At 37.6% G+C, this 26,837-nt stretch overlaps 2 protein-coding genes across 3 annotated transcripts in view; one reads left to right on the forward strand and one right to left on the reverse strand.

The window, feature by feature from the left end:
- The window catches only part of LOC306867101 (uncharacterized protein), a 44,601-nt gene extending 29,009 nt beyond the window's left edge, over positions 1 to 15,592 (forward strand). Inside the window, exons 5-7 of the mRNA XM_079412622.1 lie at positions 14 to 10,400; positions 11,144 to 11,373; positions 11,665 to 15,592. Coding sequence (XP_079268748.1) covers positions 14 to 10,400; positions 11,144 to 11,373; positions 11,665 to 11,820 — 10,773 coding nt within the window. The 3' untranslated portion in view covers positions 11,821 to 15,592. The remainder of the gene's footprint in view (positions 1 to 13; positions 10,401 to 11,143; positions 11,374 to 11,664) is intronic.
- A 1,781-nt stretch (positions 15,593 to 17,373) lies between these two features.
- The window catches only part of LOC306866873 (inositol hexakisphosphate and diphosphoinositol-pentakisphosphate kinase 1-like), a 44,596-nt gene continuing 35,132 nt past the window's right edge, over positions 17,374 to 26,837 (reverse strand). For both annotated transcript variants that reach the window (XM_079412280.1, XM_079412279.1), the window contains 3 exons: positions 21,080 to 21,217; positions 20,539 to 20,649; positions 17,374 to 18,450 (listed from right to left, as the gene is read on the reverse strand). In XM_079412280.1, the coding sequence (XP_079268406.1) occupies positions 18,356 to 18,450; positions 20,539 to 20,649; positions 21,080 to 21,217 (344 nt within the window). In that variant the 3' untranslated portion in view covers positions 17,374 to 18,355. The remainder of the gene's footprint in view (positions 18,451 to 20,538; positions 20,650 to 21,079; positions 21,218 to 26,837) is intronic.

The following is a 26,837-nucleotide window of genomic DNA, read 5'->3' on the forward strand; positions in this document are numbered from 1 at the left end:
TTTTCTCACGTAGGTCAGTCAGTTGCTGGTTAAATCCAGCTGTGGACAGCGGGCCTCACTGACTGTGTCTTGCCGTGGTGAGGCAGGCTGGAGCTCTGTGGGGCAAGAGCAACGCATTAGGCAGTTGCTGAATTATAGGCTGAATCCAGAACCCATACTCCCTAAAATGGAGGGGGTCACTGAGTTTACCGAATACATATCTGAGACTGTGGATGTACCATCCCCATTTGACCTTCTTGAGCCTCCAACCTCTGGAGGATTCCTAAAGCTGTCAAAGCCTTGCTGCTACATCTTTCCTGGTGGACGGGGGGATTCTGCGCTTTTTGCCGTCAATGGTTTTAACATTCTGATTGACGGTGGCTCTGACAGAAGGTCATGCTTCTGGAAGCTTGTCAGACATTTAGATCGTATTGATTCTATCCTTCTTACCCATATTGGTGCTGATAATCTTCCTGGGATCAATGGACTCCTTCAAAGGAAGGTTGCAGAACAGGAGGAAGAACAGTCTCAAGGCTCAACCACTTACAGTGATTGGATGAAAAACCTGATATCACCCGAGCTCGGAGTTGTGTTCATCAACGTACCTGAGAAGCTTCGCACATCAGAATCGAATTTGAAAGTCAAGCGAAGCATTGAGGAAGCCTCTCTTACATTGCAATACCTCAACAAGCTAGGAATTAAGCCTGAGCCTCTTTTTCGTGTGGTTAGTAATACCATCGAGCCCATCACTCTTTTTCACAAGATGGGTGTGGGCAGGTTAGACATGTTTGTCCTGAACCCTGTGAAGGACAGTAAGGAAATGCAGTTCCTCATGCAGAAGTGGGCAGGTAACAGCAAGGCCAAGACAGGGATAGTGCTTCCCAATGGAAAAGAGGGAGAAATATCTGTACCGTATTTGACATCTATTACTGCTCTTGTTGTATGGCTCCCTGCCAATCCTACAGAAAAAATTATCAGAGTTTTGTTTCCAGGAAATGCACCGCAGAACAAAATCCTTGAAGGGCTTGAAAAGTTGAAGCACCTTGATTTCTTGCGGTATCCGGTAGCCACCCAAAAAGACATAAATTCTGGCGTTTCACCTTCAGCGGTAAAACAAACAAAGCTAAAGCAAAGAACTGACAGCAAAGAAAGTCTCAAATCATCTCCCAAGACTCAAGCACCAGCTAAGCCTTTTAAGAAAGAAACCGATGAGCATGAGGATGTATCCATTGTCGACGTAAAGAGTGACTCTGTCAATGAGAACAAGATTGAGAAAAAAGAAGAAAAGAAGCACACCAAGCCACTGAAACCAAAAGCAGATGTGGCGGAAAAGAAAAAACTATTGAAAGAGAAATCACTGAAAAAACACCCCAAGGAAAGGGTGTCTAAAATGGATGAAAAGAAAGACAAAGAAAAGAGGGAAGTTAAAAAAGAAAAACGTGAAATTAAAAAAGATGATGCTGTGAAAAAAGATGAGAAAAAGTTTAAAACTAAGGACACTTCAAAACCAGAACTGAGAAAAATAACTAAACCTGACCTGAAACCTTTTACACCAGAGGTCAGAAAGACCCTCCACAAGGCCAAAACCCAAGGGAAACCCAGAACAATAAAGAGCAAACCTACAACTACCAAGGTAGAGAGTGCAGAGATTGGGGCCGAACCAGTGGCTAAGAAAAGTGAGCCTGAGAAACCTGAAAAAGGGACAGGAGAAATAATATCTGCTCCATCTATTCCAGAAGATTTAACAAAAGACTTTGATGAAATGAGACCCACTGAAACGACATATCAATCTGAAGCTCCTAAAAGTGCCCTTACTGTCTCTGAATTACCAGCTGAAAGAGACAATGAAACTTCAAATGTTGCAGAGGAGCGAGAACAAGATCATGTTACAGAAACCGATATTGTGGAACAAAAAACTACAGAGAAAGAAGCAGCACCATCAGCAGAAATCCAAGAAGTGCCATCAGCAGAAGTGAAAGAACAACAGGATGAGACCCAAACATCAGAATTAGAGAAATTTGAGGATGAGGGTGCTGCAATTGAAGATGAAGATGAGGAGGAGGTTGAGATAAAGCCTGTTAAGAAAAAGACAGAGGAGGAGGAGGAAGAAGACATGGGAATAGGAGATGAAGAGGATGAAGGGGCAACAAAGGAAACCACAGATTTAGAGGGCGTGGACAGAAAACATGAAGTTAAGGAAATGGAGAAGCAAAAACAAGTGGAGGAAAGAAAGACTGAAGCTGAAGAGGAGCAGTTTGAAGAAGAGGATGTGATTGAAAAAGCAGAGCTAGAGGAGGCAGAGGATTTGGATGCCATTGCAGATGAAGAAATAAAGGATTTCTCTGCTGAGAAAGTCAAGGAAGAAGAGGATGCATACTTGTCAAACGTTGGAGGTGTTACAGCTGGCATTACCTCTACAGCCCAAGGAGCTGCAGCAGCAGAAAACTTATCATACATTCAGGATGAAACCATCCCTGGTTACTCTGAGACTGAACAGACCATCTCAGATGAGGAGATCCATGAAGAAGCAGAGGACAGGATACCACACCTTCAATATGAGGTTGGTAGCTATGATGTCTCCGTCCCAGACCAACCAGGCTCCTTTGATGCCATCCATGGAATGAGAGAAATGCAAGCTGCTGCAATGGGCAATGGAACAGGCAAAGTATTGATTGGTGCACAGGAGCCACCTATTTCCATCTACACCAGCATATTTGCAGCACCACTAGCTGAAGAAGAACATGTTTCTTCAGCAACGTCTATAACGGAGTATGACAAACTGTCTTCTTTACCCACTTCCATTGCAGAAGATCAGTCAGTGGCATCCGTCACAGCACCTCAGACTGAAGACACTGGAAAAAGTTCCCTTGTCTTGGATACCGTTCAACCGGTTACCCAGACTGAGGCCACCCAAGGAAAAGACTACCTACATTCAGCTGGAACCATCTCACCAACATCCTCCTTAGAAGACGACAAATGTTTCAAATCATCTCCCTCTGACGAATCTCCACCACTTCCCTTAGAAGGCAAAACTGAGGGAATTGAGATGGCTGTCCATTACAGTGATGAAGAGGAGGATGAATATGAGGATCAAACACCAAATGTTGACATTTCACTTGGAAAGTTACAAGAAGCATATGCCTCACCTGATAAACTTGAACACAAGGAGAAAGAAATGGACAAACCCCAAATTCCTGTGCCTTTAGTTCCTGATACTTCATCTGATGAAAAATCCTCACCACCTGAGATGGAGAAGGCATCAGTATCACCTTCTAGGGAGGACTCATCTTTTGAAGTACAAACAATACTCTCCTCCCCATCACACAGTGTTTCTAAGCTTCCTGTTACTGAAGCTAGTGTTTTTCCAAATGTGGAAGACCGATGCATTAGCCCTGATGACAGCACTGTAAAAATGGCTTCTCCTACACATTCTGGACCACCTAGTGCGTCTCACTCTCCCCTCAGAATGTCACCTGTGGAAGGGAAGGATAAAGTTCTCCTTAAAGAGACTCATCAAGAACCAGGAGTGCCAGTTAGCCCCACTAAAATTGAATCTGAAAAGGAGAGTGTAAAACAAAAACTTGATATTTTAGATGAGAAAGAAATGCCTCAAGCAGAGGAGGAAGAAAAGGATAGAATCCAGGAAGCAACCTCTGCACCATCCCCACTTGTTGATGACTTATCAGCAAAAAAAGAAAGTCTACCAGTTCTACCATCAAAAGAAATAAGTGATACAAATGTAATGCTTGATCCAAGTGTTGAAAAGAAAGGCGAAGTTGAAGAGGATTTAAAAGAGAGCAGCAAGGCTTTAATTCTTGAGGATAAAGATACCAAATTATCTGATGATCATGACGTTGAAGAAACTTGTGATTTAACATCGTCTACAGACATAGAAGAGAAAAGAGAGAAGGAGAAAGAAAAGGAGGGTGAGAGATATGATACTGAAGGGAAACATAAGGAGGAAGACCAATTATTAAAGTGTGCAGAGGTTACAGATAAAGGTGATGTAATAATAGAACAAGAAAAAGCAGCATTGCCCTCTAAAGAGGATTTTGATAAGAAAAATGGAAATGAAGAAGAGCTTCAAGAAAAGAGTTTTCCAGCAGTTTTGGAAAGTTCTGAAATAGAAAAACAGGAGAAAGAAGAAGAAGAAATTCAGTCAGAGAAAGTCAAAATATCTTCTAAATTGGACAAGGAATCCAAAGAGAAAGATCTGACTGATATATCTTGTCAGTCCATAGAAAGCCCAGATATCAAAGCAGAAACATCAACATCTCCTGAAGTAGCCAAAGCATATTTGGAGACACGAGACACTGTAGAGACAGATGTGACAACTAAACCGGAAAAGACCTCTGATCAGAAATCTGAATCAACTGATATTACACCTGAACAGGTGGATTTAGAGGAAACTGATTCATCTGTCTGTAAAAGCTCATTTAAGGAAGACACAGATGGACTCAAATCTCAAATACAACAGTTAAGTGAAAAAACTGATGTTACACTGAAAGACGAAGAAAAGGTAGAAAGTAAAAGTGAGGCTGGACTGACATATGAGAAAATTATTACAGCTGCCAAAGAACACGAAGACTCTAGGGATACAAATGTAGAGAAATTAAAATCTGTGATGCCAGAGCAAATTTCCTTCTCAAAACCAGATGTTCAATCTACAGAGATTCATGTAGAAGTGTCCATTATAGACAAAGATATGTCTGCTAAAGATGATCAAGAATCTAAAGGGATGTCAGCACAAGAGATGAAACCTCATCCATTAGAGGCAACTCTAAGTGAGACCGAAATTACTAGTAAACAAGATGAAGACTTAAAGCAGAAGCTATTGGAAGAAACTCAAACCACACAACATTTAGTAAAAACAGATGTATCATACAAAGAAGAGCCTCAAATAACACATTCCGTCATTTCACAGGACACAGATGAAACTAGCCAAGATATGGAAACTGTAGAGGACACTAAATCCAAAACACAAATTTCCATTTCAGACAAAATGGATTCCTTACCAATATCAGACCAAGAACCTAAAGACAAACAACCAGAATTTAGCCAAGGCCAAGTTTTGCTGTCTGAATCTAAGAAATTAGATTTGTCCTCTAAAGATGATCAGGACCAGAAAAACAAAGAGTTTGTGAAGCTAACTAGCAAACAAGATGAAGAGTCTACAGAATGTCAGACTTATGAAAAAAGAGGTTCGCATACTATGCCTAAATCTGATTTGGATTCTGAAGTGAAGAGTGGACCCCAGACAAAACCAGAGAAAGAAGATGTGCAAGCTAAAGAGGATGAAATAAGCAAAGGCATATTTGTCAAATCTGAACAACCAGTTGAGTTTGAAGACATTTCCCCAAAACCGTATGAATCGAAAGATAAGTATGTGGAGGATACTCAACTTCATATATCTACAGATCAATCAGTATCTGAGTGTGCCGCTGCTAACAATGACCAACAGTATGAAGAAAAACACACTGAAGAGATTGAAACTGAAGAACCTCAACCAAGCATGGTGACAGATGTGCCATCTGACACAAAACAAGAACTTAAGGCAATATATGTGGAAGAAAAGCCTGAACAGATTCCAACAGAATCAAAAACTGTGGATTCAAAATCAGTACACGATACTTTAGACACACTGAAGAAAACAGATCTTCCCATTGCAGAAGATAAAACAACTGATTTGAAAGTAAGCAAAGAGCCTGAGGAGAAATTAATGAAAGAAGACGCATCAAAATTGGTGTCAGATGAATTAGACGGCAAAATGAACTTGGGAGCCAAACCGAAATCTTTGGTAGAATCTTCTGAACAAATGTTTGAGACCTCAGATCTGAGCTGTAAAGAAAAAGTGGAATTGAAAGATGAACCTAAAGGAGATATCAAACAAGACACATCATTACATGAAACAGATACGTTCCCATCTTCAGACATTGGATTCAAATTAAATTTAGATTATAAAGAAAAATTCATTGAAGAAGCCTCCTCAACTGTGGAGAAAACAAAAGACACCAAGTCATCCTTTGAAACTACATTTCCTACCAAATTTTCAGATGAAGATGAAAGTACTGAGGAGGATGAAGGAGATGCTGTTTGTATGGGAGGGGCTGGTTCAAGACCATTATCAGTGGAAACTTGGAAGTATGAAGAACCAAAGGCAAGCAGTTCTGAGACAAGCATGAAAAGAGAGGAAATTGTGTCCCATTTAGAAAAAAAAGAGTTGACTAGAGATTCCAGTGCAACATCACCTGAACCAGAGAAGGAGTGTAAGATAGATACCACATCACTTACACCTTCTACTACAGATACAAGTACTAAAGCTGTCTCTGAGACTCTAACTGAGAGCAAACCAACAAGTATCACACTGTCCAGCTCTGACAGTCAGGCAAGTGTTGAGGATGACCAACATGAAACATTGCTCTCTTCAAAGGAAGCTGTAAAACCTGAGAAGGAGGCTGAGAGGGAAAGGGAAGGCGAACGAGAGATTGCCTCTCCAGGGTTAGAGTCACTTTCTGATTTTCAAAAGACCGGCAGTGCTGATGAGAAATGTGCTGAAAAGTCTGATAGTGAGAAAATGAAATCTGATGACAAGATGACTTATGAAGTGGAAAAAGAAAGCTATGAAGCCTCTAAATATGAGCCATATGAAAAGCCTGTTTCAAAAGACACTGAGAGAGGAAGAGAGGAAGGGGACCAGTACCCTAGTCTGGATAGAGATTTAGATGACAACAGAAAAACAAGTCAGGCAACTTTGCTTGGAGCTGCTTGTTCAATAGAGGAACAAAGTGATGAAGAGCCAGTGTCTTTCAGCAAGGTTGATTACCAGACCTCACCAAGTATTCACAGCAGCCACAGTGCCTACTCAGAGCAAGACAATAAGGAGCAATACCAAGAAGAAGAACTGGTTAGAGAAGAGAGACCAGATCTTTTTGTCGACAATAGTCTTACATTTGACAGCAAAGCCACTTCGGCAACAGGTTCAAGCGTGTTTGCCTCTAGTGATTTGCAAGACAAATCAGAGAAATTGGAGCGAGAAGAGAAGGAGAAGGAGAAGGAGGACACACATTCTCCTCTTCAAGGAAAAGATGATGTAAGTCATGTTAAATTGTCAGATAAAGAGCCATGTACATCTGCTTCCAGCCTTTCAAAACCTGATACACAAGAGAAAGACCATAAAACAGAAGAAACATTGGCAACGCCTCATTCAGAGGACCTGGACAAGACCAAAACCCATGTGACTGAAGCTTCCCCTCCACAAGGGCTTCTTACATCATCACAAGATAAAAGTCTTCAGAGTCTAATATCTTCATCAACATCTGCTTCCGATGAGAAACAAATGGAGAGTCCAATCTCAAGTGAAGGTAACAAAGATAAAAACAAACTGGATTCAGCTCAAAGCCAAAGTGACCCGTTTTCTTCTGGTCGATACTCGCCACCTGAAAAGGACATGCTTCCTGCTAGGTTATCACCTGAAGATCCCAGCACCACCACTCCTGGTTCTTCGGGTCAGTCCAATGTCAATGACAATGTTCTTGCACTTGAGTGCACTGGAAAAACTGATTCTCTTTCCAGCAAGTCATTGATTGTGAGTGCAGAGACAGATGAATGCTTGGTCAGAAGCCAAAAAATATTAGCAGAAGAGGAGGATGACTATGAGGAGGAGGAAGAGGAAGATGCAAGTGACTTGGATATTGAAAAGGGTGCCAGAGAGATGTCTGAAAAAGAGTCCAAAGTAACATTTGATACCATAACTATATCTAAACCACTCGAATCAAAACAAGAAGATACTACTGGTTCCTTAGCATCTGCAGAAAATCTACAGAAAGAGACAACTGGTGATTCATCAACAAAAAAGTCCCCCACAACAGAGCCTTTATCAGTACCTGCAGAGCACAAGGATATAATCAGCAAGGAGGATGAACAGTCCAAGAAAAAAGATACCTGTTCAGTCCAGTATGACAAACCCAAACTCAGCGATGACAAACATGAGACACAGAAAACGTCTGATAAAAAGCCTGAATTTACTGAATCCCAAGCTCTTGCTCAATCAGCCATGTCTGATGCAACTTACTCATCATCTTCCTCCTTTAGTTACTCTTCCTCAACGTCTGCCTCATATTCAACTGGTCAACACCTTGGAGAAGGCCTAGAAACGTTGATTAATATTCCTAGTGTCCAACTACGATCAGATGGAGACAGTATATCATATGAATACTCATCGCTAAAAGAGGAAGAGTCACCCATTATGGATTTACCATGTTTAAAAAAAGATGAATACATGGAAGTCACACCTGACATGACAACTGCTACAACTACAGCTGAATCAATATCTAGTCTTGCCAAGTTTTCTCCTCTCAGTCCCTTGGAGGAATCCAAATCGTTTCTTCAAGATCAAACATCATCAGCAGAGGAAAAGTCAGAGGAGGATATGTCAAGCATCATATCTGACAGGGATCATGTCTCTCTTCCTAAACATGTAGCAGAGCCACGTTCCTCAAAATCACCCGAAGCAGCAACTTCTGAGCATGCAGCTCACCCAACTGAGGTGGCATCTGTGACATCTCTTAAGTTTGACATTGCACCTTTGGAGAAGGCTGACTCTACAGACAAACAGTCGCAGGAAAAATCCTCTGATGATGAGCCTGAGGATAACAAAAGCAATTTTGAGGAAGGAACCTTACCATGCAGAATTGAATGTGAAAGATCTTCAGCTACTGAAAAATTAAGTACAGCATCTTTACCAGAGCAATATGCTGATGTAAAACCCTCAACCACAATATTACATTCATTTGATCTGCAAATCACATATGGACCAACAGAAATGACTAGTTCTCAAAAGGTGCCAGTCACAACATGTGGGCCTCTTAGTACTAACACACAAAGTGAACAAAATATGAAGCAAGAAGGGGCAGAGAAGTCTGAGGAAATTAAAGACTTGCCTGAAAAAGTACAGGAGGGGGTTGAAATGAAAGAAGCAAAAGTTAGCAAAATGGAATATGAAGAGGAGCATGAGACAGAAAAGAAAGGAGGAGTAAAACATAAAGCAATGGAGGAAGAGCATATACAACCTGAAAAGACAGTCGAAGTGAAGTCAGAAAAGATGGGAGAGAGCCTAAATGATGGCAAGAAGTCAGAGCAGCAGAGCAATATTGAAGGGAAAATTGAGCAGTCAAAATTAAAGAAAGAGGTAGAACAAATTGAAACAATTGTAGAAAAGGAATGTAAAGGAAAAATGGAAGAGAAGAAAGAGCAAACAGAAGAAAAGATGATGGAAAAAGATAGCAAAAAATCTGATACAGTTGAGTCCAGCCAGCATAGTGCCTTTGTGTCAACAATGCAGCATGAAGATGTTGTATGTCTAAAGGCTACATCTGGCTATGGAGAAGATGTTTATGAGGGTATAAAGGAGGAAAAGAGGGATGAAGAGGAGGAAGTGAAGTATGATTCAAAAGAACGTCCACCAACTCCACTATCAGGAGCACAGGCATGTTATCCTGAGGTCTCCAAGAAGTCAGATGAGGAATTCGCTCGACCCTCTGATCTTGGTATGGAGGCCATGTCCTCACATTCACCTACGCTCTTCAAACACCGCAAAGGAGATATCTCTCCATCCTTCATTAATCCAAGCCCACAGGAACTATCGAGTGAGGACGGAGAGGAAGATGCTGGAAGCGATCATTCAAGGGATGATGATGATGGTGATGAGCATGATCAGCACTCTGTCAAAAGGAGATCTCACAAGCAGCAGCATCGTCATCCCCACAGTCGCCATGAAGATGGTAAGGAGGGATCGCACAGCATCCCGAGTGGTACATCGACTGGGCATGGCATTATGCTAGCAGGGGAGGAAACTCCTCCTACATCTTTGAGCGAGTCACTACCATCTCAGTCTGACTCAGATGTTCCTCCAGAGACTGAGGAATGTCCATCAATTACAGCAGAAGGGAACCTTGATTCTGATGAAGACGCAGAACATCTACCTGTGGACAAAATGTCTGCAGCTGGCAGTAGCGGAGGAAGTCATCATTCCTCCTCCCCGAGGCGTGACGATCCCCTGCCCATTCCAATGAAAGACCCTCTTCCTCACCCTCCACACCCTGATGTGTGCATGGTGGACCCAGAGGCTCTTCTTAATGGCCAGACCCACACTGAACGACCAGTGAAGAAAGACCTGAAAACAAATAGAGGCTTGAGGAAGACACTTGGAAAGTCTGCATCGCCAGGGCGTAAAGGAGATACAAAAAGCAGGAGATCTACTACCCCTGTGAAGCAGACATCCAAAGACTCCTCACCTCATGATCTTAAAAGAAAAGATTCGGAGAAGACTTTTCATTTGTCCAAAATGTCTGAGACACAGGGATCCAGGGGAGACATCTACAACCCAGGAAGGGGACTGGTCAATGGCGTTAAGAGTAATGCAGGTACAAACATGCATGACACATTAGTAACATATCGGTTATCGAGTAATGTTAGAGATTTTAATGATATATCAGTCAATATCGGATATTTAACTGTGCATGTTAATATACCTATCCACCTTTTTCTTCCTGTAAAAATGGGCGTGGACATTTGTAAATGTTATGGGTCTGGCTTCTGGTTTCATCCGCGTCAAAAACAGTTTATTTTGCTGCTTGATATTGAAAATCGGTGCGTCTTACCATATCATCTTAATTATGAACACACTGGTTTGTAGTTCAAACAGTTTTACCGTTTACTGCACGTTGTTATTCTTCTCGTTATTTCCCTATAGCGGCTAATGAACCAAAAGTCTTGCCTATAGGCTTACTTCCACGTTGAAGAAAAAGGTGGATATTTACATTTACATTATCTCCACTGTCATGTAACACTCACTTAAATTAACTCTGAAAAAACTCAATTTAATGCTGCTAAAATGAACATCCATTTTTCATACTGTACATTATAATGTGATTCCTAAATTCACTTGTAGCATTTAAAATAACTGATTTTTGTTTTTAGTGCTTTTTAATTTGTGTTTTTAATTTATTTAGACAAACTAGTACAGATTTTTTTATGTTGTCCATTTATCAGCAATCAACCATAATATGGAAGAAATATCAGTAAAATCCAGACAAATATCTCAACTGTACAGCAATGGTTCTTCATTAAACCACATGTTCAAATAACCAATGGAATATTCTTTTAGGCTCCAACCTGAAATCCAGCGCTGGGACTCCACCTGGACCACCCATCTACGTTGATCTAGCTTACATTCCCAACCACTGCAGTGCTAAAAATGTTGATCAAGAATTCTTTAAGCGAGTGCGAGCAGCATACTATGTCATCAGTGGAAATGACCCAGGCAGTGGCGAACCCAGCCGTGCAGTTCTAGATGCACTCCTAGAAGGGAAAGCACAATGGGGCACTAATCTACAGGTATGATTTGACTTTACACTAAAATGAAATATATGGATGTGTTTGTATGTTTGTTATAGTAATCCCCTAAAACAGGGGCTTTCAAACTTTCAAAAAAAAGGGGGGTACTAAGAAAGTATGCAAAAAAAAATTTTTTTTTTTTTTTTCTGGGCTGTCAAAGTTAAAATGCACTCTCTAGATATTAATTAAACAAGTTGTTTAATGCAAGGATTGAAAACCCCTGTCCTAAGGTCTTACTTGAAAGCAAAAACTGCAATTCATAGTTAATCTGACCATCTTCTTCTCATCTAGGTCACTTTAATCCCTACACATGACACAGAGGTAACTCGGGACTGGTATCAGCAGACCCATGAGAAACAGCAGGACCTGAATATAATGGTCTTGGCCAGCAGCAGCACAGTGGTCATGCAGGATGAATCTTTCCCAGCCTGCAAAATAGAATTTTGAATTGGTTTTCTATTTAGAGCTTTCCATTCATTTCTAATATTTTAGGTTTAGATGGGTTACTCCACCCACAGCCTTCCATCTGCTGCCATTTATAGTTTGTATTCTAATTCTCAAAAATTCAACAAAATCCTAGTGCTGTCAAAGGACTTTATTATAAGCTTTGGTCCTGAATCTATTGTACATTTTTGATTGCATCTGCAAGGCTTTGGCAGAAAACTGAATGTTCACTAGCTAGCTGCTATGAAACAATAATATTTTGTTCAAGTAGGCTAAAGTTGCATTGCACATTGAGTTTTCTCATATTCTTTAACATAACTTAGAGAGACCAAGATTTTATCCTGCCTGTCATTTGAATTCGAAGCACAAAAAATGCCCTCTGTGAATTAATACATCATCTGATTAATGTTTCACATCCTTTATCATCAATTTTAGCAGACACACCACATATAGACACAGTTGCCTGGGAGAACATAATTTAAACATAAGGTAACAAGGCCTTAGAGCAAACATCCTCTGAGAACAGACAAAAAGTTCAGAGTACTTGTGAGCTACGGTTACAATGAGGCTAAACAAGTCTCCCCATGAGATCACATACCAGCAGATAAGTGAAAAAAGAAATAACTGTACGGTACTCTAAATTGCTAATCCAAAGAGGATTTGTGCCAAATCTCAATTCTTTCAAATGCCGATTTACAATATCAAACATAATCCAAGATTTCTGTCCCTTAGGTGACAAAGATGGATCATTCTCAATTCAAACATCTAAGCAGTCCAGCGGTTTTATCTCAATAATGTGATAGTAGTGAAGACTGTACATATATATGTAAATGGTTTTAAAAGTAAAGCAAAGTAGATGGCATCTTTACAAACTACTAACCCATTGATATGACAGATTTTGAGTGACTCTAATATGATCATGTGACTCAGGATATAGAAGGCAAAAGGTTATTGAAAGAATAAGAGTTTTGTGTTTTTTCAGTATTGAAAGTACTGTACTAAAGCATGCTGCTCTCTAGCTTGGACTAAACTTTGTTAGTATATTAATCTAGTGATCTGTTTTGGGGATCTGTTGGGGTCTAGATCTCTTCAAAAGCAAATTAATTACGAGCAGCTTGAATACCATCTGCCCATTAACTGAGTAGACCACCATTAGAGTTGCCAATTACATGATGTTTTGTTACTTGAGTGAAAATATGACAGGAATTTAATGTGGCCACTTTAAGACCAACAACAATAATAACGCTTCAAATAATCTGTTTGATATTTTGGTGTAGAGGGTTCAGACTTGTGACACGCTGAATGTTTTATTTGTGTGTTGTTGAAATACTTGACCTGATTTTTTTTCCCCAAGCTGAGATTCTCTGGCTCACAAGCACTTTAGGTTTAACTTGTTTGAAAGGAAACTGGTGGAAATTACACTATATATCAAATTGTAGCAGTAGAGACATTTGTTATAGAGACTAATCAACAGAATTGAATATTTGTTTCATGGTTGCTGTGAGAGCAGACAGTGAGGGTTACCCTCATGTGCCTTTTGTGTTGTTTGACAAAGAAAATGCTGAGTTATTACATACTTATACATACACAGGCGCAACAATGTGTCTACTAACATTTATTTTGGATTAACTGAAACTAGAAATTATGTATAGCCTTACTTCTTTAGGTTTACACTATTAAAGTTTAAATTGAGAAGTGTGAGTATTATCAAACAGCAGGCGTTTATAATAATTACATTATGTTGCACTTTTCTAAAGTTAAGTCAGTTTGGTAGATAGGCATCATCATGTAAATTAAGTACAATTTTAATTTATTTGAGAAAAAAAAAATATATAAAAATTTCAATTAAAATGACTGATCAATATTTGTTTCTTGGTCTGGAGATGTGGACAAGAACTACTTTAGCTAATTATTATCTAAATAAAATTGTATGGTGGTCTGTTATTGAGAACAAATACTCTTAAAGTACTAGAACAATTTTGAAAGTACTTTTGTTTCTAGTATTAATACATTAATTGGCATTTTTATGGCTTACATCTTTACAAATAGGAAAAATATGAATTCAACCTAACCTGAAGTTATCTCATTTACAAAACAAGCTAACAATTAGTGTTTCTGTTTGCACTGGAGGCAAGAAAAACTAATTAGAAATATGTCTTTTGATTTGACCGTGGCTCTAAATTTTCAGTTACATTATGAACCGTATCCTCAATAACAAAACATCAAGGCCCCATTGGTAAATGCACAATTGTTTTGTCCTTGAAAGGCAGCAGTGCCATCATCCACCCTGTTAGAAAACAAGCTCTGAAACACTGCACCGCTAACCCTAATCCAGTACATTCGCAGTGAGTGGATAGTTTTTAGTCTGTCTTGATTTTTATTTTTATTTTTTTGAATGTAAAATCAGTATTAAGCATTGCAGTAGACTTAATTTTGTGTTATTTTAATCTAGATTTAAGTTCTCTCAGAGAAGTTGTCTTTGAGATGGTCAAAGTGACAGGGTCTTTGTGTACTTTTACTTGCTGAGAACGCACAGGTTAGCAATGGTGGTCAAAGCCTAAGAACTTAGCTGTAGCGCCTCAAAAAGCCTTGAAGATTACACTACTTTATTGGTTAAATACACAATTATTCATAAAATCACACCCAATTCCACCGGTGTACGCAAACCCACACTGAGACCAAATTCTTTTAGTTTTTGCTAGAAGGATTGTTAAAATGGGCTGAATCTCTACTGTACGCCGTATGGTGTGGATATATTTTCATATTTGAAAACATGAGTGATTTATTTCAAATACCTGGCCTTAGTAACAAGTACTATATGGTCTTGTTGATTAGCTGTGATTTCTTTACACAAAATTAGTTTTGTGTTAAAGATGAATGCACTAACTTGAAATAATATTTTTGAATGTAAAAGTTGCTTTGCTGGATGCTGCTTGAACAAAGAACTAGCAAAATATGCACATGGAACAGTGAACCTCAGAAAATGGGTCACAGAAAGAACTGGTTAGAATCGTGAGTGACTCATGACAAAATATTACATGTTCAGCTGTTGCTGATTTTAGTACAGATACATAACTCTCTTGAAAATAAGATTCAAAAACTTTTGTTTGCAGAGGACTGTTTCACAACTACCATACTGAAAACAGAATACACTATAGTCGTGAGGTTTCCTACTTTACACTGAAAAAAGCCAAAACGGAAATGAAAACAAATGGCGTAACCTGTACATAAATCAAAATAGCTGACGTGGTCATTTATGTGAAATGCTTTCTTTTAAGAAAGTTCTATGGTCATTGTAATTCTAATTTCCTAAAGGTAAAAAAAAGACTGCTTAAAGTACCTCTACAAATCTCTATTAGTTCAGTTTCATTCTACATCAAATGCATAATCATGTGATGGATTCATTTGGCCATGTCATGTATACGTATCCATCTTTGCATGTGACCTTATTAGTTATACTCCTGAATGTAATCGTTTAATAATCAGAATTAAAACTATTTTAAGAAGATATATTTGAAGCTAATTGTCTTTATGGTTCTGAAATATGCATATATTATTGGGCTTGGCTTCTGTTTGCCCTAAGATGTTGTCAAGAAGATGCTGTGATATTTCCTCGTTCTTTGGCGCTGTATGAATCTTAGTTCTCTTCTTCTTTAGTGCAATATTCAACATGCTGTCTTTAAAAGCTCAATGCAAAAGTAGATTTCTTCTGATTTACTGTAAAGGGAACCATCCTGGTGATCATCAATAAAAAACATCAAAATTTGGAAAACTCTTTCTGTATGGATCTCTTTATTATTTCATTTTATTTTCCACTTAAACTTGTGGAACTGTTTCAGCACTGTTGGTTCATAAGTATTTTTTCCATAGGGATTTTCATAAAAGTTCATAGAGGTTTTCATCATGAATTCCGCTGTTAAACCTGACTATTAAAAAATGAAATAATGAGAACAGATGGCTTCAATGAAAGCATATACATTGATTAACAACACTGGAGCACACAGCAGTTCTGTCTTTATAGGTTTATAAGTTAACGCTCATTCACACTTGGCGCTACTTTTGTGTATTTTGCACAAGCACTCGTTTTTTTCCGTTCATCCTTGTTTCTTAGTGTGTTATTGGTTGTATTGAAAATTACTTAAGCGGACGGATTAGCCTATTAATAGAGGACTCAGTATTAATATTACTGTAATGTAACCATCGTTTTGTTACTAGGCTCGTTTTGTACAATGGACTAGTTTTGTTAGCGGAAGCTTTGATAATACAAGTTAAAAACGAAAATTACGAATTAAATCAGTAACAAGCTTTAACACTTTTAAAGTTTAAACACTCCGAAATTAATATAAATGTTTCTTTAACCATCTGAGGACCGAATCTTTCTTTCTGTCGTGTGTGTGTGTGTTTTCTGAGGAAATCTATGGCGTTACTGTCGCTAGAACTTTGAACCCAGAACATTTGAACAATTTCTTCTCCTCTCACTGACATTACCTCAAACAGCATCCCACACCTCTTCCAAAATCTTCTGGCAGGAGCTAAAGTGGTTGTTAGCCTCTAGTCTCTCTGAGCACCTGCCGATGGCACACGTCTTAATTCGCCAGCTCACCGTCTCGGAGTAACGGCCTTCTTGTTGCTATGACGATGTCTTTTATTACCAGCAGGTGATATTTTAGGGCAGAGAGGTGGGAGCAATTTATGATATTGTCTTTTCAATTTGATTAATGGTCTCGGTAACCTATCAGAATTTATATATCGCGCATAAATTGCGAAATGAATTAGCAGCTTCTATGCAATTGAAACTAGGCAAAGCGAATACACACACTATCATTCACTTCAAAGGCCCGACTCTGTATTATATTTGACTATTGTACTCCATCAGGTCCCTGTGGGAAAATATCCGCTGGACGTTTGGCATATTTGTGTCCATGTGAATGAAAATGAGCTAACAGAGAACGAACACACACACACATGTTGGTTTTTGTGGTTAATGAGGACTCTCCATAGGCGTAATGGTTTTTATACTGAACAAACTGTGTGTGCTATTGCCCTACACCTACCCTACACCTAAACTTAGCCCTCACAGGCGACTTTGTGCATTTTTAGATTTTCAAAAAAACACCATTTAGTATGTTTTTTAAGCCTTTTGAATTACGGGGACATAGGCAGTGTCCTCATAAACCACCTTCATATTGTTATACCTCTGTCATACCCATGTCATTATACAAATTTGTGTCCTCATAAACCACATTAACATGCACACACGCACACACACGCACACACACGCGCACACACGCGCACACGCACACACACACGGGCGTTCAGTCACTCATTCAGCTGAAGTCAATAAGGTGATGAGAATCCGTCGCTATGGCAACACAGCAGCACAGCTGAGGGCAAAGAATGAGTCATCATTAATGTTTTGCTCATTAATCTTTGAGACTGGCATCACAGATTGAATTTCAAAACCTCAATCAGGTCGGAGAGAACAACAAATCACGCCAGATATAAGTCACAGTGATTCGGAGGATGCCTTTCATTCGTAAAAAAATATGACAAAGACACTTTTAAAGCTATTTTATTAAGTAATACAAGTCTAAAATTAAATACACTTTCAAAGTAACAGAGTAAACAGCAGATTGCAAACAGCTGAACATTCTTGAAAGGTCTATTTTATGGGATGGGTCCCGCTCAAAATAAAAATTCTGTTATTCAAGTTGCTCCAAGCCTGTTTGAGTTTCTTTCGTTGAGCACAAAAGAAGATATTTTGAAGAATGTGGGTAACCAAACATTTGACGGTAGCCATTCACTTCCATGGTTTGGGAAAAAAAAAATACTATGTACGTCAATGGGTGCCATCAACTGTTTGGTTACCAACATTCTTCAAAATATCTTTTATATTCAACAGAAGAAATAAATTCATACAGGCTCTGAATGACATGAGGGTGAGTAAATGATGACAGAATATTCATTTTTGAGTGAACTATCCCTTGAATCATTCTCAAACAATACCTTTGCATTTCATATAATAAAAATACAGCATTTTTATGTAAATCTAAAAACAAATCACATGATCAAAAAAGAAATCAAACATCTAAAAAAAAAGAAAATAGTGGCACAATTAAAATTACACGATGGCATCTGAATCATTAAATCTATTTTTTGTGGACTTACAAAAGTCCAGTTGCTTCTTTGAGTTGCATTACTCTGTAGGGTGAAAAAAAAGAAAGAAAAGATGCACAGACAATTACTATTGTCTGTAATGTCTGTCTCTCTGCCGCTGAATCTGGGATCATAATTACTATCCAACCCCACCGGATCTCAGAAGTACAGCGGAAGAGCTAATTACTGGTTTCAGAGCCGTATTTGCTGACAGATCAAACTATCAGCTGAATCTCAGCCAAAGAGGCTCTGTCTTGTTCAGGCAGAAGTGCAGATAGTACAATATTAGCAGCTTCCAAGTAGATAACTAGGACCGTATACATCTTAACCTCAATCCTTTAAAACAGATACTGTGAAACTTATCTAAGAGTAAAAAATGTTTCTACTCGCTGTTGAATCTGAAGTTGGATGAGGGCTCTGCTACAGATGGAGACGAGGGCCCGGCACTGGATACGGTACTGGGAGGGCCACTGGCGTCTGCACACACAAACACACACAGAGTTAAAGGCCCTTGTCTTTCAGAAATTTTTTTTATTTGTAGTTTTTGTATTGACAAAAAAAATCCTTTAAAATGAATAATGTCATAATCATTCATTTAATCAAATTTACTTTAAATGAAATGGTATCTAATTTGATTTGGAAAAAATATGTATTTTAATTAAAAAGAAAACATTTATGCACTACTGTTCAACAGTTTAGGATCTGTAAGATTTTGAAAATATTTTTGCTTATGTGCTCACCAAGGCTGCATTTATTTGCTCAAAATACAGTAAAAATAAGAATAGTGTCCAATATTATAATTATTATTATTCTATTTTCATATATTTTCAAATCTAATTTATTATTATGATGGCAAATCTGAATGTTCAGCATCAGCACTCCAGTTTTCAGTGTCATGTGATCCTTCAGAAATCATTCTAATATATGCTCATTTGTGCTCAAGAAATACTTATCAATCTTAAAAACATCTTGTGATACATTTTTTCTGGATGTTTGATGAATAGAAAGATTGACATATTTTATGAAACATTATAAATGTCTTCAAAGTCACTTTTGATCTATGTAATGCATCCTTGCTAAAAAGTATTAATTTAAAAGAAGAACATTTTTGAACAGTAGTATATATATATAACGTTTTATATATTAATTTACAGTAAACATCCTGTATCCTAACACAACACTGGCTCAACCAATGGTGTGAATTTGGGGTGGGGCTTCAGTATCTGAATAACCAATAGCAATTCCAATTGGTACTGCTTGTGTCACAGTAATCAATCACAGCACTCGAAACTAATCTTTAAAAAACATAATATAAAATCAACCAAACTCAATCAATCAATCAATCAATCATCTTATTCCGGTCCTCACAGACAACTTTTCACAAAATAAATAAATATACATAATTACCGAAAAAGGCGTAGGCCGAAGCCTTGCTTATTATGCCTACCCTTTATACATAGTTAACTGATGGGCAACACTTTTCACCAAGTTAAATAATACAAGATAAACAATATTACAAAAATATTTCCCAAAATGTACATACATAATTAAAAACAAACAGAACAACAAAATTACACATTCCAGCTATTACGTCAATATTTTATTGATTTATTGATACCGAGTTATATAATTATCACCTTAATTTTATACATTTTCTTAAATTTGCAAGTGAATTACATCGTTTAATTCCTTATCACATTTATTCCTACTTTTTACATTAGCTCTTGCCCTTACTTTTTTAAACATATACAATCCTCTTAGATTATACTGACTTTCTCTTATTTTGAACAGCCTCTGAATACAATTTGGAAGTCATTTTTTTATAAACTTTGTAGGACAGTTATAAGATGACAGTTATAAGATGACAATATCATGTCAAACACTCGCCAAACACTTTACTAGGTACACCTGTTCAACTGCTCCTTAATACAAATATGTAATCAGCCAATCTCATGGCAGCAACTTAATGCATTTAGGCATGCAGACATGGTCAAGATGATCTGCTGAAGTTCAAACAGAGCATAAGAAAGGTGATGTGAGAGACTTTGAACATGGCACGGTTGTTGGTACCAGACAGGCTGGTCTAAGTATTTCACAAACTGCTGATTTATTGTGATTTTCACACACAAACAACCATCTCTAGGGTTTAACTTAGTATTGTTGCTGACCATGTCCTTTATGACCACAGCATATCCATTTTGTGATGACTACTTACAGCAGATGTGTCATGTCACAACAGCTCAAATTGTGTCAAACTGGTTTATTGAACATGACAGTGAGTTCACGACACTCATATGGCCTCCAAAGTCACCAGATCCCAATCCAACAGAGCATGTTTGGGATACAGTGGAACGGGAGACTCACATCATGGATTGCAGCCAACAAATCTGGAGCAAATGCATGATGCTATCATGTCATTATGGACAAAAAACTCTCTGGAATGTTTAAGCAACTTGTTGAATCTATGCCATGGAGAATTAAGACAGTTCTGAAGGCAAAAGAAGGTCCAAACAAGGTGTACCTAATAAAGTGGTTGTATATGATGGTAAAGTGAAGTATACTCACACCAGAGAGACTGTGAAGCTGGTTGGTTCCGGACCGGGGTTAATATTGGCGTCTCCTGATTATCAACATCTATGGATGGCTGGGAGTGTGACTCAAACATGGCAGACAGGGCTAAAGATTAAAAAAGATTATACACTTAAAAATAAAGGTTCCAAAAGGATGTTTTTACAGCGATGTCACAGAAGAAACATTTTTGGTTTCCCCAAACAATCTTTCAGTGAACAGTTGTTTAAAACCATTTTTAGTGTGAAGAACATCTTAAAAATCTAAAGAACCTTTTTCCACTAATACATTTTTTTTGTGGAATTGAAAGGTTCTATGGATGTTAAAGGTTCTTTATGGAACCGTTGATGTCAATAAAGAACCTAAACACTACGACCTATTTTAAATGTAAGTGGCAATTCAGACAATTTAAGCAGTTTATAGCTATACATTGGTGTTTGGTGTCAGTTCAGTGTAAGTAATGCAAGTGTGTGATTAACATCCTAATGTAAAATAGATTTCATGACAATCAAAAACGTCAAAGTATTCTTTCACTTACATTTGAGCCTCTTGAATTGTGTCTCACTTCCGTTCTTACACAACGTGGTGAGGAACTCGTCCACCTGCTTGAGGGACAGCGAGTTGTGCAGTGTCTCCAGTGGATAGATGGAGGGCACCAAGGAGCAACCTTCAAACCCTGCACCAACACATGGTCCACAACACAAACTCTTTCAGTGGCAGCTATCATTACAGATATCCCATTAACACACACTGAGCTCTTGTACGGAGTATGAAGCCAACCTCTTGTGACCTACAAGCACTGCATGGCCAAACAAACATCACCCAACACCATTTCGCCAATAGATATCCAGAAAATCTCAAAGATGGAACAGCACCATGATGCAACTGAAATCGCAATGTTCCATGTTGGCCTGTTGTGACACATCTTTACAATTAATTTGATGAAAATGAACAAGTTCTAGAACTTCAGTCCACTAAAAAGTGTTTTGCATCTCGTTTGCAAGGCATTATCAGTTTAATGGCGAGAGAATTAGGACGGACTGCTGCAGACTAATAAACCAATTAGAAGCTTTACATGTTTAACCAATAAAAAGATTAGAGAAACTGTCATTTAAAAAATAAAACGTGCAATGCTGAAGAAACACACTTTAATGACCCCAGTATATTGAAATATTGTAATTACTTCTTCGTTTGCTAATGTGTTTAGGTTAGAGGTAATGGAACTAGATGATGATAGAGAAAAAGTGTAAATGGAAGTGTTATGCTTCCAAATTTAATAATGACAAAAAAGAACATAGTTACTCAGAAGCAGTTTAATTCAGCACTTTAAAAGATATGAAAGATTTTCATATTATTAAAAAAAAGCTTTGTTTCTTTATCTCATAAGCCGGGTGCACTGTAGTTCATGTCTGTCCTTTACAATAGTTGGTAATCAGATTGAACTGTGTGGCCTTGTGTAACTTGAGAACTTTTGCAAGCAGGTCATTTAGTTAGTGAGTTGAATTTTCTGAATGAATCAGTTCTGATTTATGAACAAATCATTTTGAGTTTCAAAAGAGCAATAACAATACACAGTTTGGAAAATGTTATTCATTTAACTCTACTGAAATCAAGTGTGCCAGGCTAGCAAATCTAGTCATGCAGTTTGTACACACCATTTGGCATGCAATAAACACACGCAATAAAAATACAATTAAAATACAAAAACTTTGAATGATTTATGGGCACAAGCAAGGTTTGATGCACATTCATGTTCCTTCCACAGGTTAGGTTACACAAATATTTTTATATATTATATTCAGAAGTTGGTTTTTTTATGTTTTTGAAAGAAGTGTATTAATATTCAAAATAACTCTCCAAAAAGTTATATTTTATATTATGTATATATACAGTGGGGCAAATTAGTACTTGATACACTGCCGATTTTTCAAGTTTTCCCACTTACAAAGAATGGAGAGATCTGTAATTTTCATCATAGGTACACCTCAACTGTGAGAGAAAATTCCAGAAAATCACATTGTATGATTTTTGAATAATTAATTTCCATTTTATTGCATGAAATAAGTATTTACACCAAATACATACTTTTTACCCCAAATACATACTTTTACACGTTCTTTCGTTAATACTGTTGCTTTAATTATCTTAAGCAATACTGAAAATCATGCAGATCTTTGCCTCAAAATATACGCATTAATTTTAGCGATTCTCATTTGCTACTTAAATCTACAACATTTAAAAAAATACAGTCTAAAAAAATCAACTTGCACTTTCGGAACGGTAATAATACAGAGGAACGCAGGAACGGAAACGTTAAAATATCGATTCTGCTCGGAGTAAACCGATTTTCGTTTTCAAGCCCTGCAGTCATCATACATTAAATCATCAGTAAAGTTGAGAGGGCCTGTTCCAGAGGCAGCCATGCATGCCCATGCCATGACACCACCTCCACCATGCTTTACAGATGAGGCTGTATGCTTGGGATCATTGCAGTTCCCTTTTTTTCTACACATTTTTGCTTTCCCATCACTTAGATAAAGGTTCATCTTTGTCTCATCGGTCCATAACCACAGTTACAAAACTCTTCTGACTCACCTTTTTTGCTAACTCTAATCTTGCCTTTCTATTTTTGGTGCTGGTCAGAGGTTTGCATCTTGCTGTGTAGCATCTGTAATTCTGTCAAAGTCTCCTGAGGACAGTAAATTGTCAGAGCATCACCCCAGCTTTCTGGAAGTTGTTGGTGATTTTACAGACACGTCTTTTATGGTCCGTTTACAAAGCTTTTATGATTTGTCTGTCATCAACTACTGTTGTTTTCTCAGCCGATCAGGTAGTTGTTGGTTGCTGGTGGTTTCCAAACTCTTGATTTCTCCATGCCCTTTGTTTTTCACTAGAGCTCTAACTGACTTCCTCTTTTCTTTTAGCATCCAAATTGCTTGCTTTTCTCTCAAAGTCAGCTCCCTCGTCTTCATCCTGGTTTGTGTGTCATCATCGAATGAAAGATTCAGAATACAGAAGTAATAGATATAACTGATACGACACATTCCCTGCTTTTAATATCTGAAGAATTAATGCAACAGGACACAGCTGATCACTTAGAAAGACCTGTGAGGCAACGGTTCCAATACTTATGCTCACATCAGATAGAGGGATGAAACTCTAAAAGTGCTGAACTTCTTAGCTGGTAAAACATCTATGAGTTGAATCACCCAATAATAAAATGTGGCATTCTGTAGTTTTGTCTCTTATTCATCTTTTAATCATATTTCTAAATGTTTTGACTCCACAGCCAACAGAGCAATTTTGTCTTCACTGATCCGATACTTTTGGAGGGCACTGTACTGTACTGTACGTACATACATATATGTGTGTGTGTGTGTGTATACGTACGTACATATATGTGTGTGTGTGTGTGTGTGTGTGTACGTACGTACATATATGTATGTGTACGTACGTACACACACACAGACATGTGAGAATGAAAAAGAGAAATTAGGGGGAATCAATGATTTATGAATAATTTATTGCTATTGTGTGAATAATATGTAATCATGTAATCCATAAAAAAGTAACTGTAGTCTGATTACGAATACTTTAAAATGTAATTTACTCTGATTACAAGTACTTAATTTTTGGAATCTGATTACGTAACATATATATATATATATATATATATACAGAGCTGGGTAGTAACTGATTACATGTAATCTGGATATATACACACACACACACACACACACACATATATATATATATATATATATATATATATATGTGTGTGTGTGTGTGTGTGTGTGTATATATCCAGATTACATGTAATCAGTTACTACCCAGCTCTGTATATATATATATATATATATACATACACACAGTATCTCACAGAAGTGAGTACACCCCTCACATTTTTGTAAATATTCTATTATATCTTTTCATGTGACAACACTGAAGAAATCACACTTTGCTACAATGTAAAGTAGTGAGTGTACAGTTTGTATAACAGTGTAAATTTGCTGTCCCCTCAAAATAACTCGACACACAGCCATTAATGTCTAAACCACAAAAGTGAGTACACCCCTAAGTGAAAATGTCCAAATTGGGCCCAATTAGCCATTTTCTCTCCTCATTAGTGTTACAAGGTCTCAGGTGTGAATGGGGAGCAGGTGTGTTAAATTTGGTGTTATCGCTCTCACTCTCTCATACTGGTCACTGGAAGTTCAACATGGCACCTCATGGCAAAGAACTCTCTGAGGATCTGAAAAAAAGAATTGTTGCTCTGCGTAAAGATGGCGTAGGCTATAAGAAGATTGCCAAGACCCTGAAACTGAGCTGCAGCACGGTGGCCAAGACAATACAGCGGTTTAACAGGACAGGTTCCACTCAGGGCTCGACAATGCGAGCATTTCACTAACATTTGCGACTAAAAATAGATGTGTGCGAACTGGAAAATGTATTTAGGAGCATGAGTGCGAATACAATACAAAATACAAAACAGCCTAACTTATACAGTAGCCAGTAACAAATGTATTAATTTCTTCAGTTTATTTATGGAAAAATAGCGATACAACCTCATATGATTAGTGAACTTTAAAAAGGCAACGGTTTAATTTAAATGAGCACACGAGAAGAAAGGCGGAGCTGAATGACGCACACTCTCCACTAGAGGGTGCTGACGCTGCTGTTAACCCTGTAAACAAAGCAGCTGCGCTACTTTCCTGTGTAAATAATGTTTCACAGTCATTTAGATATTTATATTCGCTTGAGTCTTCACAATAACACCAAATAATTAATACTTAAAGACTTAATGAACTATTTATTTTCAAACATTTTTTTTTTACTTAAAACATGGCCTATCTATATATTGACTGATTTGTTGTTATTATTATTGTTCAGCAACATTTAACAGGTTCCATTAGTTAACATGAAAAAACAATGACTGCATTTATTAATCATTTTCATGTTAATTTCAACTTTTAATAATAGATTATAAAATCAAAAGTTGTGTCTGCTAATATTATTCCATGGAGCAAACATTAATATGTATTTTTATTAATCAAGATTAACAAAGAATATTAACTACTGCTACAATTAGCTATTGCACATTGTTAATGTTAACCTGCTTTAACTAATGTTAACAAATGGGACCTTATTGTAAAGTGTTACCTATTGTTCTTTCGTTCATTTGAACAATCTTTTGCACTTTAATCTTGAAACACTTGTTTACTTTGTTTTTGTGTATTATTTTAAATAAAGTCTTTCTTCAGTAAAATATCTTTAATAAAGTTATTTAACCTGCTAGGAGGACAACACTTTTTTTTCACTTCGAAATTATATATTGTGATAAAAAAAAAAACACATACCTTGACAAAAGCCTCAATGACTATTGTGAAAATTTGATACTGTCACATACCTAATGTACATACAATTTAATAGGACTACAACTAATTACATAATTAGCCTATTGAATACAGTCTGAAGCAAAATTATTTAAAAAACTTGTGTACTTTCTGTATTCTGATCATTTAAATAATTGTGCTTGTAAATGTCTCTTTATATCCCCTTATTAAGCTAAAACACATAATTAGAAAATTTTTAATTGCGCCCCTAAATTTTTCAACTTGGGAGCACATGTGCTCCTTGTGAAAAAGGTAAGCGTCAAGCCCTGGTTCCACTCAAAACAGGCCTTGCCATGGTCGACCAAAGTTGAGTGCACGTGCTCAGCGTTATATCCAGAGGTTGTGTTTGGGAAACAGACGTATGAGTGCTGCCAGCATTGCTGCAGAGGTTTAAGGGGTGGGGGGTCAGCCTGTCAGTGCTCAGACCATACGCCGCACACTGCATCAAATTGCTCTGCATGGCTGTCGTCCCAGAAGGAAGCCTCTTCTAAAGATGATGCACAAGAAAGCCCGCAAACAGTTTGCTGAAGACAAGCAGACTAAGGACATGGATTACTGGAACCAGTGCTGGAAAATAATGGTGGCCACACAAAATATTGACACTTTGGGACCAATTTGGACATTTTCACTTAGGGGTGTACTCACTTTTGTGGCCAGCGGTTTAGACATTAATGGCTGTGTGTTGAGTTATTTTGAGGGGACACTGTTATACAAGCTGTACACTCACTACTTTACAGTGTAGCAAAGTGTCATTTCTTCAGTGTTGTCACATAAAATATTTACAAAAATGTGAGGGGTGTACTCACTTCTGTGAGATACCGTATATTCTGTTTTATGTATTTTTCTATTTTGTATTTTAATATATAATTTATTTTATTTTACATTAATTTATTTCTTCTTCTT

The sequence above is a fragment of the Barbus barbus genome (assembly GCF_936440315.1).
Source record: "Barbus barbus genome assembly, chromosome: 48".
NCBI classification, from domain to species: domain Eukaryota; kingdom Metazoa; phylum Chordata; class Actinopteri; order Cypriniformes; family Cyprinidae; genus Barbus; species Barbus barbus.